General features: G+C 43.2%; 1 protein-coding gene across 2 annotated transcripts in view; it reads right to left on the bottom strand.

Annotated features, from left to right (window-relative positions):
- LOC134342897 (piezo-type mechanosensitive ion channel component 2-like) overlaps positions 1 to 16,946 on the bottom strand; it is a 240,104-nt gene that overhangs the window by 204,548 nt on the left and 18,610 nt on the right. For both annotated transcript variants that reach the window (XM_063041568.1, XM_063041569.1), the window contains exons 2-6: positions 11,566 to 11,661; positions 4,579 to 4,680; positions 3,867 to 3,909; positions 2,369 to 2,537; positions 1,551 to 1,788 (exon numbers count right to left, since the gene is read on the bottom strand). In XM_063041568.1, the coding sequence (XP_062897638.1) occupies positions 1,551 to 1,788; positions 2,369 to 2,537; positions 3,867 to 3,909; positions 4,579 to 4,680; positions 11,566 to 11,661 (648 nt within the window). The remainder of the gene's footprint in view (positions 1 to 1,550; positions 1,789 to 2,368; positions 2,538 to 3,866; positions 3,910 to 4,578; positions 4,681 to 11,565; positions 11,662 to 16,946) is intronic.

Genomic DNA, 16,946 nt, shown 5'->3' with positions numbered 1-16,946 from the left:
CAATGGATAGAAAGAAAAAGGGAAGCCAATGGAATTCAAGGGTACATGCACAGGGCACATAACATAAAGCAGGTGGGTTTTAATCTTTCTTGAGTGATGCTATAAAGGGACAAGTTATAGGGAAAGGCTGGGGAAACCATACAGCAGTGAAGGTTGGGAGATGTTATACAGGAGCTCAGAATCACAGAATGTGTAGTGTTGGCGTGTGGCCAAATGGTTACGGCATTCGTCTAGTGATCTGAAGGTCACTAGTTTAAGCCTTGGCTGTGTGCCCTTGAGCAAGGCACTTAATCACACAGTGCTCTGCGACGACACCGGTGCCAAGCTGTATGGGTCCTAATGCCCTTTCCTTGGACAACATCGGTGGCGTGGAGAGGGGAGACTTGCAGCATGGGCAATTGCTGGTCTTCCATACGACCTTGCCCAGGCCTGCGTCCTGGAAACCTTCCATGGAGCAAATCCATGGTCTCATGAGACTAGCAGATGCCTATATATCAAACACCTCAAATTTAGAGGTGATTGGCAAAAAACACACCAAAAGTGACTTGCACACAATGGGTTAACATCCAATAGGCAGCGATTCACTGCATGGCAGAAGTGGAGTCAATCTGGGCCTTACAAGGGGAATTGGATAAGATGCTGAAAGAAGGGAAATTGCAGGGCATAGGATTGGACTAGCCACATTGCAGGGAGTTAGCATGAAGTAAATGGGCCAAACAGCCTCATGCTGTTACTAATCCACACAGTATACGATTCTATATGCCCTTGCAATACATGTACATAAATAGATAACGCGAGGATTTCCCCCCTTGAATATGCTGGTTTTGATTAACTCTTATGCCAAAGGCGACTCCCCCCTCTGGAAAGGCACCTCAGACAAGTGTTGCCAGCTGAATGTCAGCCACCGAGGCAGAACATTGTAAGCTCAGAGACTAGACATAGCTTAGGGTTCTAGTTCACTCCTGCAGCACTGTCAGATGTGTCATCTTGCTGACGTTGGCCATCTGGCCTGTCAGCTGGGGTGAAAAATGCCCTGACACCCTCTGGGGAGATCTGACAGTGACCTGGCTAATATTTAACCTTCAGCCAAATAAGTTCAAAATGTTTCCCTTCAACTCAAGTGTACATCACAATCTTTATGTTGCTTTTCTGGTTCCTCCTGTTGGTCTTTCACCTTTGAGGCTGCTGTGAATTCTGTACTATGATTGGTTGAACAGAATGTATGAACATTAATGAACCCTGCTGTCGAAGCCAGGAAGTACTTGAGCCTTTTTAAATGATGTGAGAAATGTTTCTGACTGCTGTAAAATATGGGTGGTTATCTTCTCATTTATCACATGACTCCTTCTGGGATCTTACTATGTACAGATTGGCTATCATGCTTCCTATATTTCAAGAATGTAAACCCACATGGGCAGTATTCAATTTGTTTCGATATGCCATGCTCATGAGATGCTAATTACAAGCAGGTCTCCTTTCCCTCTGGCAATCATTCTCACAAAAATAAGTTTCAGAAACTTATGTGTATTCAGTAAGACAATGATACTCACCTGCAAAGCCTAATAGGACAGTAACAACAGCTTTCCCTGCTGTAGTTATCAGATTTCCGATCAACTCCTTCATCCCCATCATTAATAAAGCTAGTCTCTGAGTGAATCTTTGTTTGTTGCCTTCCTTATCTTCGGCCAGTGTTTCTTCTTCTTCTTCTTCTTCATCATCCTCTTCATTCTCTGTAGATTGTGAGTCCGAGCACCTTTCTTCTTCAGATTCTATACCGTACACTTCTTCCTGACAGAGATAAAGGTGAAAGGTAAACTTACTGGGTACAGAGAAGGAATGAGATTTAGTGGGATGTCCAGGTAAATGAGTACAGATTATGGATTGAATGGTTTATATTCCCATATTCCCACCAAAAACTGAAGATGACCCAGAATAGTTTAGATGTTTTAGTGGGAAATTGCATAAGCTTATACTGTACATCGAAACAAATAAGTTTGACTTCCAACTGATAGTTCAGCAAATAAGCTCTGAAACTACTTGCACGAACCTGAAGTTAGACCTACAAGCAACCTATGCAACTTTTCCTGATAAAGAGATACTAATCTTCATCAGACTAAGACAAAACAGAAAACACTGATCCATACTAGTTAAAAAGAAACATGATTTAGTATCAAAAAGCTTTACTGTGACCCTCCATGTAATAGAGTTGTCTGGCAAGTTGGTCTGCAGGTTTGAAATAACATAAAACAGGGAACATAGAACACTACAGCCAAGTGCAGGCCCATGATGTTATGCTGACCTTTTAACCTACTGTGAGGGTAGGTTAAAGAAAGAGTTTCTCAATCTCTAACGAAAGTTCCCTCCTTACCTCACTCCCAGACTGATCCACGTCCCAGGCATGATCTTGATCTCCACTATCCATCCTGGGAACAACCAACAATTTCCTACACACAATTAAAGCAGCCAAGCTTCCAATCAAAATTCCAATGTCTGGGAAAACCAGGCGAATCCCATTTCCAGCACCGGCTTCTTTCAACCTGAAAACAGTGGAAAACATTAAAGACGTTTTACAAGAAGAACATGGATCTTGATAAAGGTCTGGGATACCCTGGGCAGTAGGCATTATAGAAATAAACATTTACTGCTCTAGACTGCAGAGACTGTGTCACTGTCACTGGTCTAGACAGGCAGTGGATGGAACGTGTTACTGACATTCGTCTAGACTGACTGGGCATGAAGTGTGTCAGGGTGTCCAGACCGTCAGTGGATGGAGGCTGATGTCACACTTCCTTTTACAGAGTAGCAGTGTGTAGATGTCTCTCGTCTGGACGGAGAGGGGACGGAGATGCTGAGTCCCTGTTCTAGACTGAGGTGCACAGTGTTTTGCAGTCAGTGTGACACATTTATAGACAATAGACAATAGGTGCAGGAGTAGGCCGTTCGGCCCTTCGAGCCAGCACCGCCATTCACTGTGATCATGGCTGATCATCCACAATCAGTATCCAATTGATTAGCTCAACCTGCAGAAAAGAAGTAGGTTGTATTAACTGGTCAACCTTGGCTGTGGATGGGATGCTTTGTGTACTCTTACTACTCTGTAGTGTATCACCATCACTTATCTACACTGATACTGGTTGTTACATTCTTGCACCCAATGGACCATGCATTCTCATAGTGGATTCTAATAGTAAGCGAATCTGTGGAATTCATTGCCATAGATCAGGGGTGGCCAACCTTTTACATTCCATACGTCAATTTTTTCACCCACGAGTTCAGATGCGCCATACAATTTTTGTACCCCCATTCAATTCTTGTAAAAATATGTTAATATGGAACTCGTGCATGAAAAAAATTGCAACTGAACTCAAGCGTGAAAAAATTGACGCATGGAATGTAAAAGGTTGGCCACCCCTGCCATAGATGGTCATGGAGGCCAAGTCACTGGATATATTCAAAGCAGAGGTTGATAACTTTTTGAATAGTAGGGGCATCAACCGTTGCAGGGAAAAGGGAAGACTGGGGTTGAGAGGGATAATAATGGTCTAATTCTGCTCCTATCTCAGGTACTTGTAATTAGTTAATAGAGATATCATTGAACTCATGACATTGTAGGAATAGAGTTGGAGGAAATGTGATGATATGGTTACACATCACACACAGAAACACACTCCCATTAACCTTTGGTTAATTGAAATAAGTGACATTCATATGGACATTGGTGACAACAGCCACGGTGTGTGAGGGATCGAGCTGAAACAGGAAAGGTGGAAGGTGTTCCTAGTTTGAAGGTTTATTTCTCACCAGAGCCTATCCCACACCTATTCTCGAGAACCCTGCCAACCTCTCACCCCACTATGATCACTTACCTGACTATTCCTATTTGCTGCAGGGCATTCTCCCAAGCTGTCCCTGTGGGAATGATAGAGATTGTTTTAGCCTGTATTTTCTTTTAGCCTTTAACCAATACATCCTTACCATAAAGCATTAAAGCATCAAATCTACTGATGAGGAGTTGAAATTTGCATCTCCTCCTTGCAGTAAAGAAAATCATATTTGACACATGTCGCACTTGCCTTTGTTCAGGGAGGCAGAACGAGAGAGCTGGAGGGTTTGGGCGAGGGGGAGGGTAAAGGAGAGGCCTCTCAGGGTGTTGTAAGACAAGACTTATGTTTTCAAAGCAGCAAGGAATGCGTGTGATAAACACAATCATCCTTTGTCACTGACTGTAAAAGCCTTAACCATGAACACATACCAACACCAATTTACCCAGTGTCACAGCAGGCTGGAGCCTCTTTGAATTTGTGGGTGGGATTTGGGACAGTGCCGGGTAAACCTTAGCCTGTCTCTACGGTAATGTGGAACTACACCTCCACCCCATATTAATGGAAACAACACAAGATATAGAGGAAAAGAAATTCAGTTCCATGTTTCACCATGAATTAGAGAACAGAGGCGACGATGAATCTGTAAGTTAGATTCACAGCAATGAACAAGCTGTGTCACTGGTCCGCACTGTCAGTGGGTCACTGTTTCCAACTGTACATGTTCCTTCACACCAACAGAGACTGGATATCTTACCGTTGTTCTGTATGTAAAAGAACATTGTTTGAAATCCCATCTGAAGCAACAGGAAGGTAAAGCTGGTGATGCACAAAGCTTTGAGGAGACAGCCTGTGTGCCCTGGAACAGAAGGAACAGCGGTGAAATGGGTGAGTAATAACATCATGTGGGACATTGGATTACATATATACAGCATCCTCAAGGACCACAAAAAGTTCTGAAACGATTTGCAACCAACGAATGAAGCACAATCTCTACGGCATTGCAGGAAACCAGCAGAGTTTATTCCCATAGCAAGATCCCACAAATGTCCTTAAGCAGGACAATTTCATAAAGTGATACAGGATGGAATGCAGCCCACCAAGTCCACACCAATCATCAATCACCCATTTTTACACCAATTATATCCCCACATTCCCTCAACTATTCTACCCTACCTCCCTGATTTTATCACCCACCTACACCCCAGGAGCAATCTACAGTGACCGATTAACCTCCCAAGCCGCAGCTCATTGGGATGTGGGAGGAGGCATTAGGTTCATTGGCGGCTGTGAATTGCCGTTAATGTGTTGGTGAGTAGATACCTGGGAACAGTTAATGAGAGAATGGGGAGAGGGAGAAAAGGGATTAGTATAACTGAGAGATTATACAAATGGGAAATGGGATTAGTATAACTGTACCTGTCTATCTATTTAAAGTGGAGAAAATACAGAATGCCACCAAGAGAACTCCATGCAGAGAACACTTGAAGACAGCACTGAACCCAGGTCACTGGACCTGTGAGGTAGAGGCTATGCTGACTGGACTAGAGATAAGCACTCAGGAGAATCTCCCGTCCTCCTTTCAAATTTACATCAGTGGAGCACAAGTGGAACAGGTCAAAAGCTTTAAGTTCCTCGGGGTCAATATCACAAATGACCTGACTTGGTCCAACCAAGCAGAGTTCACTGCCAAGAAGGCCCACCAGCGCCTTTACTTCTTGAGAAAGCTAAAGAAATTTGGCCTGTCCCCTAAAACCCTCACTAATTTTTATAGCTGCACCGTAGAAAGCATTCTTTTAGGGTGCATCATAACCTGGTATGGAAGTTGTCCTGTCCAAGACAGGAAGAAGCTGCAGAAGATCGTGAACACAGCCCAGCACAGCACATAAACCAATCTTCCATCCGTGGACTCTACACCACACGCTGTCAGAGCAGTGCCGCCAGGATAATCAAGGACACGACCCCCCCAGCCAACACACTTTTCGTCCCTCTTCCCTCGGGGTGAAGGCCCAGGAGCTTGAAGACTTGTATTGCCAGATTTGGGAACAGCTTCTTTCCAACTGTGATAAGACCGCTGAATGGATCCTGACCCGGATCTGGACCGTACCCTCCAAATATCCGGACCTGCCTCTCGGTTTTTTTTGCAGTACCTTACTTTCCCTTTTCTATTTTCTATTTATGATTTATAGTTTAAATTTTTAATATTTACCATAGATCTGTAATCCAGGAAGCGCAAAGCGCAGAATCAAATATCGCTGCGATGATTGTACACTCTAGTATCAATTGTTTGGCGACAATAAAGTAAATTGCAAGCAGATCTTAAATCTGGCATCAGAGGGGGAAGGCAAGGCCTCAGGCAATGCATCAGTCCCACGGTACCACAGTGGTGAATCAGAACTCACATCAGTGGAGGGGACTGGGATCCATAGGCCTCTGACCCAGAAACCGGAGGCTGTAGGATTAGAGAACCCTCTTGGAGTAGCCCTCAGACTGGCTTTGGGAAAGATACATAACTCCACAGCCTGCAGTGTGGATGAGAGGGCAACCTCAGCCATTTCTGTAACTGTATAGGCCATAGGTTTTAAACTGAATTGATTCTGAATTGGAATTACTGGAGGCTAAAAAGAGTACAAAACTTTAACATCATAAGATATAGCAACCCCATTAAGACCATAAGACATAGGAGCAGAATCAGGTCATTTGGCCCCTTGAGTCTGCTCTGTCATTCCATCATAACTGATTTATTTTCCCTCTCAACCCCATTCTCTTGCCTTTTCCCCGTAACCCCTCACGCCCTGACAAATCAGGAACCTATCAACCTCTGCCTTAAATACACCCAATGACCTGGCCTCACAGCTGCCTGTGACAACAAATTCCACAGATTCACCACTCTCTAGCTAAAGAAATTCACCCTCATCTCCTTTCTAAGTAGACGTCCTTCTCTACTAAGGCCATGCCTTCTTGCCCTAGACTCCCCCACTATTGGAAACATCCTCTCCACATCCACTCTCTCTAGGCCTTTCAACATCTGATAGGTTACAATGAGGTCCCTCCTAATTCTCCAACCTTCAACCCATAACCCTTAACCCCTTTACCAATCAAGAACCTATCAATATCTCCCTTATATACATCCAATAACTTGGTCTGCATAGCCCTCTGTAGCAATGACTTCACTGATCACCCTCTGACTGAAGAAATTCCTCCTTATCTCAGGTTTAAAGGGATATCCCTTTATTCTGATTCTGAGGCTGTACCCTTGGATAATAGACTCTCCTACTAATGGAAATAACCTCCCTATCCAGGCATTTTGGTATCCAGTCGATCCCTCCTCATCCTTCTAAACTCCACCAAAGCCATCAAACGCACTTTATATGTTAAGCCTTTCATTCCTGGGGTTATTCATGTGAACCTCCTCTAGGCCATCTTCAGGGGCAGCATGCCTGTACATCTGCACTACAGTAGCGTAGCAGTTGGTGTGACACTAACTTGAGGCATTCCAGAGTTCAAAGTTCAATTCCAGTGCCAGTCATAGTCATAGTCATACTTTATTGATCCCGGGGAAAATTTGTTTTCGTTACAGATGCACCATAAATAATAAATATAAATAAAACTATAAATAGTTAAATAGTAATATGTAATTTATGCCAGGAAATAAGTCCAGGACCAGTCTATTGGCTCAGGGTGTCTGACTCTCCAAGGGAGAAGTTGTAAAGTTTGATGGCCACAGGCAGGAATGACTTCCTATGACGCTCTGTGCTGCATCTTGGTGGAATGAGTCTCTGGCTGAATGTACTCCTGTGCCCAACCAGTCCATTATGTAGTGGATGGGAGACATTGTCCAAGATGGCTTGCAACTTGGACAGCATCCTCTTTTCAGACACCACTGTCAGAGAGTCCAATTCCATCCCCACAACATCACTGGCCTTACGAATGAGTTTGTTGATTCTGTTGGTGTCTGCTACCCTCAGCCTGCTGCCCCAGCACACAACAGCAAACATGATAGCACTGGCCACCACAGACTCATAGAACATCCTCAGCATCGTCCGACAGATGTTAAAGGACCTCAGTCTCCTCAAGAAATAGAGACGGCTCTGACTCTCCTTGTAGACAGCCTCAGTGTTCTTTGACCAGTCCAGTTTATTGTCATTCTGTCAGGAGTCTCCGTGTGTCGTCACTGTGGAAAGTGTGAGTTTTCCCCGGGTGCTCTGGTTTCCTCCGACATTCCAAAGATGTACAGGTAGGTTAATTGGTCATCGTAAGTTGTCCCGTGGGGTTGGGGTTCATCGGATGAATTAGAGGTTGCTGGGGCAGTGTGGTTCAAACGACCACCCCATGCTGTACCACTAAATTAATCTTTCCTTCGATATAGGGCCCAAATCTGCTCAGAATATTCCAAATGCGGTCTGACCAACCTCAGCAGTTACATCCCTCCAACACCATGCCCTACCATTTTCCTGCTTGTGAGACCATTACCAAGGCTTCCAAGCTTAGAGAGATCAAGTCTCAATGGAGAAGATGCCACATTGTAGGAGGTGTAGACTTGACTTGGTTCCTGGGGAATGGGACCTGTGAATCTTCGGAGTGGGTAATGCACAGGGAGACGAGAGTAACGTTCAATTGCAAACGTAACGTATAGAGAAGATCAGAGGAAAACATCAGGAGCAGCAACTTAAAGATATAGATTTAAACTATCTTTAAAAAAATCAAATGTGTTAGAAAAATGTCTAAAGTACCAAGGAGTGCAAATAGATATAAAAATTGCCTCAAAAGTATAAACAACTGCAGATATTGAAATAAAAAGAAAATGTTAGAAATCTTCAGGAGGTCGGGTGTTATGGGTGGAAAGAGCGTTCCATCAGGACTGGGAAAGAGAGACTGCAAATTAGTTTAGGTCGCAGAGAAGGAGGGCGAAATACAGGGAATATTTCTGAAAGGGTGAGACCAATGACATAGCGAGGAAGTTAGGAGCAGTTAAAATCAGATTAGGCTTCCTGGGCTGTGTAATGTAAGTTGGATAATGCAACAAGACAATGATTCGAAAGACAAGAGTAAATTAACAACAGAATGGTTTACAAAGAGGTAATTCATATTTTTGAATGGCCGAGTCAAAGCCCCGACCTTAATCCTATAGAAATGTTGTGGAAGGACCTGAAGCAAGCAGTTCATGTGAGAAGGACCACAAACATCCCAGAGCTGAAGCAGTTTGTAAGGAGGAATGGACCTAAAATTCCTCCAAACCGATGTGCAGGACTGATCAACAGTTAACGGAAACATTTGGTTTAAGTTATTGCTGTACAGGTGTCCCCCGCTTTTCGAACATTCGCTTTACGAAACCTCACTGTTATGAAAGACCTACATTAGTACCCTGTTTTCGCTTTCAGAAGGTGCTTTCACTGTTACAAAGACAAAGCAGCGCGCAATAAAAAATTCAGTGCACGAAAAAAATCGGCGCACGATAAAAGGCAGCGTGCGCCCCGAGCAGCTGCTCTCCCCCGGATTCGGAACGGCATTGTTTTAATACGTGCCTGTGAGCAGCCATTTGCAAGATGAGCTCTATGGTGTCGGAAAAGCCTTAAAGAGCTCGTAAGGGTGTTACACTTAGCGTAAAACTAGACATAATTAAGCGTTTCGATCATGGTGAACGAAGTAAGGACTAAGTGAGTTTGGCTTGTGGAAGCTGACGAAGATGATGTTGAAGAAGTTTTGGTATCCCATGACCAAGAACTGATAGATGAAGAGCTGATGCAATTGGAAGAGGAAAGGATAACAATCGAAACCGAACGCAGTAGCGAAAGTGAAGCAACTGCATTGAGATTTTCGCTGCAATGATAAAGTACGACTTTAATTTTGAAAAGGTGCATAGTTTTAGGGGATATTTGCAAGATGGTTTGAGCCCTTACAAAGAACTGTGTGATAGAAAAGTGCGCAAGGCTCAGCAGTCAATCAAGCCTTCCACATCAGCCACAGCAGACGACGAACCTCGACTTTCGACATCGAGGCGGGCAGTCATAGGAGAAGATGAGCTGCCTGCTCTAATGGAAACAGACGACACCCCAGTATCCCACCACCCCAGCACCCAGGCTTCGGACAGATACTGTGCCGATTTGCGGAGAATGCAGCCATAGCCAGGAGGCACACAGCACATCTTTAAGAAAAAAGCCGAAATAAACATGCTAATTAATTAGGCGCCGCCCCACACGTAAACGTCGACCCAGATCAAGGGGGATGCAATCGGAAATCGGCACTGATCTGGGCCAACATTTACGTCCCAGGCAGCACCTAATTAATTAGCATGTTTATTTCGGCTTTTTTCTTAAAGGTATGCTGGATGTCTCCCGGCTACCGCTGCACCCCTGCGTGCCTCGCGGCAATGTATCGCTCGGCGGCCTGAAGGATGGGGGCCACTGCACCACCCAAACTCTGACTCAGCCTAACTTACCATCAACAGTGCGCTCCGCGCTTTCCCAATTCTGGTAAGTGATTCTACACCGTACATTCATTATTTCTACTTTATATCGGCTGTGTATTTTTACGTGTTATTTGGTATGATTTGGCAGCTTCATAGCTTAAAGGTTACTGGAGAGCGCTTGCGTGAAATTTTCTGCCAACGGCGCTTGCGTGAGATTTTCGGTACGGAGAACAGTCCAGTAATGATTGTGAAAAAGTATTTCTACTTTATATAGGCTGTGTATCTATCATATCATTCCTGCTTTTACTATATGTTACTGTTATTTTAGGTTTTATATGTTATTTGGCATGATTTGGTAGATTATTTTTGGGTCTGCGAACGCTCACAAAATTTTCCCATATAAATAAATGGTAATTGCTTCTTCGCTTTACGACATTCCGGCTTACGAACCATTCCATAGGAACGCTCTACCTTCGGATGGCGGGGGAAACCCGTACAAGGGGGTCACACCAGTTACTGAAAGCAAAGGTTCAAATACTTTTTCCAACAAATATATCATTTTTCACAATAAATAAATGAACAACTATAATGTTTATTGTGTTATTTTTAAGTGGGTTCTCTTTATCTAGTTTTAGGACTTATGTGAAGATCTGATCGCATTTTAGGTCATATTTATGCAGAAAATTCTACTGGGTTCACAAACTTTCTAGCACCACTGTAAGTTCTTTTAATCAGTACACTTTGCTCACATTCTTGACTTAATCGAAAGAAACAAGAGGGTCCACATTGGCCTTATTAACTATTCAATCTCTCTAGCCTGATAAATGCAGCTGAGGAACGTCATATTCTGATGATGTCAACTGTCAAGAATGACTCCTCAAAATTAAACATGATTCACTTAAATATAAACTATTTAATCTGTTTCATGAGCTGGAAGTATCTCCTCCTTAGCTGGGAAGAGGGACCCACTGATCAAAATAGGGATTATTGTCAGATAGGCAGACCCTTCTGGAAGAAAGCAATGAAGTAAGTTAGTCCTTCATGTGTTGTTTGATACAGTATACTTACAGACACTATACCAGATGGGGCTTAAAGTCTTGGCTTAAGTTTAGCACTCTTGATCAGGTGCACTCAGTATCATCTAAACCTCCCATATTATCAACCTGGGCAATTAGAAAAAGCATAAAACATTCTTCACTAGCCCTGTTAAGGAACTGAACCTCATCCAGGAGATGGTCTTGATCCCAAATAAAGCACTTTCCCTTTGAATGAGTTGATATGTCCACCCAGGAGGCGGATTTCTATACTGACAACAATACCATGCAGGGTCCTTACCTTGCATTGTGATGGTGGTAGGTTCAGAGAACAGTGGCAAGAGAAGGAGAAAGATGAGATAGACGACCGAGAACCCATTGTACCGGAAAGAAATAGCTGTAAAAATGAGCAGGAAAGTGAAAATTATTGGTGGAAGAGGTAACATAAATCAGTAATTCCATCACCAATTTGCCTTGTCGACTTTTAAAATTTTAACATGGCTGCATTACCTTCTATTGCCCAAAGGAAGTTTAAAATGCCCTCACATTGCATTGTCAAGTCTCTTTTTACCAATGAATGTAATAATTGGTAACAATCTGCCATTCACTGAGATCGTGGGCAACCTGTAACCTAACTCCATGAATCTGCCTTACTCTACTGATTATTAAGAATTTGTCAACCCTATGTTTAAAATTAAACATTGACCAGACACCAGCTGCTGGTTGAGGAAATTTCCAAACATCTAGCCGCCTCTAGTAGTTAAAACATTTACATATAACGTCGTTCTTCTGCCTGGCCCTTCGTCCTACACTGCTGCTGTTCAGATTTGTCTTTCAATTCCCCTGAATCTCTTGGAAATCTTACTAATTGCCACACAGACTTCTAAAATATAAACAGAAAATGCCAAAACCACTCAACAATTCAGACAGCATCTATAGAAAGATAAACAAAATTACTCTTTCTCTTTCCATGGATGCTGCCTGACTTGCTGAGTACTTCCAGCATCTTGTATTTTCATTTCAGTCTTCCAAGTTTTCCACTTAATCTTTTAAACTTCAGTGAACACAAGTTTAGTTTCTACATCTTCTCTTCAAAGTCTATTGTTTGGAATCCAGGTGTCACTCTGGTAAGTCTTCACTGCACATCCTTCAGGCCAGTGTATCCTCGCTGGAGTATAGCGCCCAGAATTACTTGCAATTTTCCAAGGCCTTGAGTAGCAATGGAGTAACTCCAAACCTTTTGCATTGCAGTGCTCGAGATAACAAAGGCAGCATTACAGTAACATCTTTGGGTACCTCTGTACCCATCCACAACTTTTCAGTATGCTACATTAATAATAGTCTATATTCTGGAGTGGGATCCTTCATCAGGACAGGAAAGGAAGGAGCAGAGGGGGAGGTGTACAATCTGACAGGTGATAGGTGAGTCAAGGTGAAGGGGGAGGTGGGATGAAAGAGAATGACGTGAAAAGCTGGGGGTGATAGGTGGAAGAGGTAAAGGGATAAAGAAGGAGAAATCTGATAGGAGAGGACAGTGGTGTTGGAATAAAGGGAAGGAAATGGGACAACAAAGGGAGGTGATGAGCAGGTCATGAAGGTAGGGGAGGAGAAGAAGTGAAGCCATCGGAATGAGAGAAAACATGGGGGTGATAAAGGAAAATAGAGGGGCTTAGTTACCAAAAGTTAGAGAAATCGATGATGATATAATCAGCCCCTAAACCACTCCCTCACCACCGTTCAAGGTGTTCACAAAGTTAAACTTTTAATCAGTTTAAACGTTTAACTTTAGCTAAGTTTCACTTCTGGACTTTAGCATATTGGCAGAGCAGTACCATTGCTACTGCTCCAGTGACTCAGGTTCAATCCTGTGTGGAGCTCTCAGTGTACTCTGGTTTACTTCATTTCCCCCAAAACAGATGAGTTGGTAGTCTAACTGGCCGCAGTGACTCGCCCCTCAGTTGTAGTTGAGTGATAAAATCTATGAGCAGCTGATGGGCTGCAATGGAGTTGGTGTAAAAGGGTGCTTGATGGTCAGCAGAGACTAGGGGTGCAAAGGGTCCTGCTTCCGCTCTGCGAAAAACTCTTTACAAGGGATAAAGAGCCCGCTTGTTTAAAAATACCTTAAAAATGTACTTTAAAATTGAAATGTATTTTATTAGTAAAATGTGTTATTAGATTAATAATTGGGTGTTTCTGGACATCAGATATATTCATGACTAGAAATATGACTATAACAGTATCTCTGCTATCAGATAAGTTCCCTAATACAATAAATTGGAGACTTGACTTCCTAATCTATCTTACTTTGATCTTGCACCTTATGGCTTATCTGCACTGCACTTTCTCTGTAGCTGTTACACTTTTTTTCTATATTCTGTTGTTGTTTTTCTTTGTTCTACCTCAATACACTGTGTAATGACTTGATCTGTATGAACTGTATGCAATACAAGCTTTTCACTGCACCTCGGCAGATGTGACAATAATAAACCAATTACAATATCATGAGCACTGCCTGAATTAAATTTGACATTTCCTACTCTGTTGTTATGGGTTTTCTGGCCACCAAAGAATGGTTAAAGCTTCTAAGAGGGTAATAGGTTGCTCCTCTTTTAGCCAGAGGGTGGTGAATCTGTGGAATTCATTGCCACAGAGGGCTGTGGAGGGCAAGTCATTAGATGTATTTAAAATGGAGGTTCTTGATTAGTCAGGGCATCAGACTAAAGGCAGGAGAATGGAATTGAGAGGGATAATAAATCAGACATGATGGAATGGTGGAGCAGACTTGATGGGCCGAATGGCCTAATTCTGCTCCAGTGTCTTCTGGTCTTATGGTTACTAACCAAATGACATGAACAAAAAGATGAAATACAGCAACAGTCACTGTACAGGTTTTAGCTTCAGGTACCCTGTTACTGAAAGGGTAGTAACAGGGACAGCGCACAATTCAGTGGGGTGATGTTTTTAACAGAAGCATATAATGAGGAAAGACTTCAGGAAAAGGTTAAGAATAGTCAATAAAGGTTTCTTTTAATTCATAGGAGGTAAAAAAAAATTTCCTCCCATAGCACCTCATCACTATTGATTTAACAGTGCACAAAGGCAAGGAGGTTGAAGGAGAAATGAAGTTTGATATGGGATGACTTGCGAATGTGAGTAGACTCCATGCATCCTCTCAGGACAAAAATTGTGATATTTTTACAGTGCAGCTTCATAGGGATGCGAGGAGAAAGTCTGGAATTGGTTCACCTAGCACCCACTTGATAACCCCATGACCTCTCTGAGCTCACTTTCTCCATGACAACCACCCTCCACCATATTCCCACCAAGTTACTTCCCAACAATCCTGCTCCCTGATTTGCATTTCTGCTTAAAAAAAACACTCTTTGGGAAAGGTCACTGTTGCCACTGGGGTTTCCTGCCCAACACATTGGCATTAATCAGATTATTTATAATCTTAAGTTTTTTTTACACTCCTAGCTACAGTACAGGTTATGCCATTGAACACAATGCTTTTATGTTCTATGAATTAGAATAGCAGATTCACAAGGGGATGACAAGAAAATATGGAATTTGTATAAGGAAATAGATCAAAGTTAGAATGTTACGTATCGATTTTGGTTAACGGATGCCATTGCCTTCTCTGGAAAAGAGACTTAAAACACTTAGCAAGTCTTTGTTTACTCTTATGAGCTACATTTACTTTCACGCTTAACCTACCCACTTTAACTACTCATTTGTTTCAAGTTCAAGTATAATTGTCATTCAACCATACATGAATACCCATGAATACAGCCAAATGAAACAGTGTTACTCTGGGGCAAAGGTACAAAACACAGTGCCAACAGTTATACACAGCACAAGGCACATAATGCACATATAGCACAAATAAGATAGCAAGCATTTATAAGATAGCAGTAAAATACTGTGACATAAAAATATGTATGAATTCATGATTGTTGCAGCAGTTTGCAGTTGAACGCAATACAGTTTGTCTTCTGCCAAGCGAACACTGGGGGGCAGCACTGACTCCAACATGGATACCACTCTACACGGCCTCCAGCACTCTGGTGGAACACCCAACTCCGATGCCTCCCCCTGGGTAGCTGCAAATAGCTGACACCATGGTTTGAGGCCTAGTCCTTCCTTCATTGCCATACCCCCACCATTCGCCAATACACCAATCAATGAACCGGACTTGCAACATTCCACACCATCAATGTCCGACAGGGTCTTACGGTCACAACAGAAGTGACCACAATGACCACTCGCTGTGAGACCGCACACCTTCGTGCTCCGATGCCTTCCTGTCACAGGCAGAATCCCCGGTCTGCACCGAGGCCAGCTCCTTCAGTTTCTCCACCAACGAGCAACTTGCTGATTGGATAGAACTGCAGCATTTTAAGTTCTTAATGTCCAGCGGGGTCATGTGATCATAAAAGATAAGTTTAAAAAAGAAAATAATGCCCTTAGTTGACCCCGTAGAAGCCGCTGCATCCAAGTGTGCCACTACCTTACCGGAAGTGTATGGTGTAGAATGAATTCTCTGGAACATTACTACCTGCAGGAGAGGGGTACATTATTACCTGCAGGAGAGGTGCGTTCATTATTACCTGCAGGAGAGGTGCTTTCATTATTACCTACAGGAGAGGGGTACATTATTACCTGCAGGAGAGGTGCTTTCATTATTACCTGCAGGAGAGGGGTACATTATTACCTGCAGGAGAGGTGCGTTCATTATTACCTACAGGAGAGGGGTACATTATTACCTGCAGGAGAGGTGCTTTCATTATTACCTGCAGGAGAGTCCTACATTATTACCTGCAGGAGAGGGGTACATTATTACCTGCAGGAGAGGGGTATATTATTACCTGCAGGAGAGGTGCTTTCATTATTACCTGCAGGAGAGGTGCTTTCATTATTACCTGCAGGAGAGGGGTACATTATTACCTGCAGGAGAGTGGTATATTATTATCTGCAGGAGAGGTGCTTTCATTATTACCTGCAGGAGACGGGTACATTATTACCTGCAGGAGAAGTGCTTTCATTATTACCTGCAGGAGAGGTGCTTTCATTATTACCTGCAGGAGAGTCGTACATTATTACCTGCAGGAGAGGTGCTTTCATTATTACCTGCAGGAGAGGGGTACATTACTACCTGCAGGAGAGGTGCTTTCATTATTATCTGTAGGAGAGGGGTACATTATTACCTGCAGGAGAGGTGGTTTCATTATTACCTGCAGGCGAGGGGTACATTAATACCTGCAGGAGAGGGGTACATTACTACCTGCAGGAGAGGTGCTTTCATTATTACCTGCAGGAGAGGGGTACATTATTACCTGCAGGAGAGGGGTACATTACTACCTGCAGGAGAGGTGCTTTCATTATTACCTGCAGGAGAAGTGCTTTCATTATTACCTGCAGGAGAGGGGTACATTATTACCTGCAGGAGAGGGGTACAGTATTACCTGCAGGAGAGGGGTACATTACCACCTGCAGGAGATGTGCTTTCATTATTATCTGCAGGAGAGGGGTACATTATTACCTGCAGGAGTGGGGTACATTATTACTTGCAGGAGAGGGGTACATTACTACCTGCAGGAGAGGGGTACATTATTACCTGCAGGAGAGGGGTACATTATTACTTGCAGTAGAGAGGTAGATTATTACCTGCAGTAGAGGGGT

This window comes from Mobula hypostoma, chromosome 2 (genome assembly GCF_963921235.1).
Source record: "Mobula hypostoma chromosome 2, sMobHyp1.1, whole genome shotgun sequence".
Classification (NCBI taxonomy): Eukaryota; Metazoa; Chordata; class Chondrichthyes; order Myliobatiformes; family Myliobatidae; genus Mobula; species Mobula hypostoma.
This window is presented reverse-complemented; position numbering and strand designations above follow the sequence as displayed.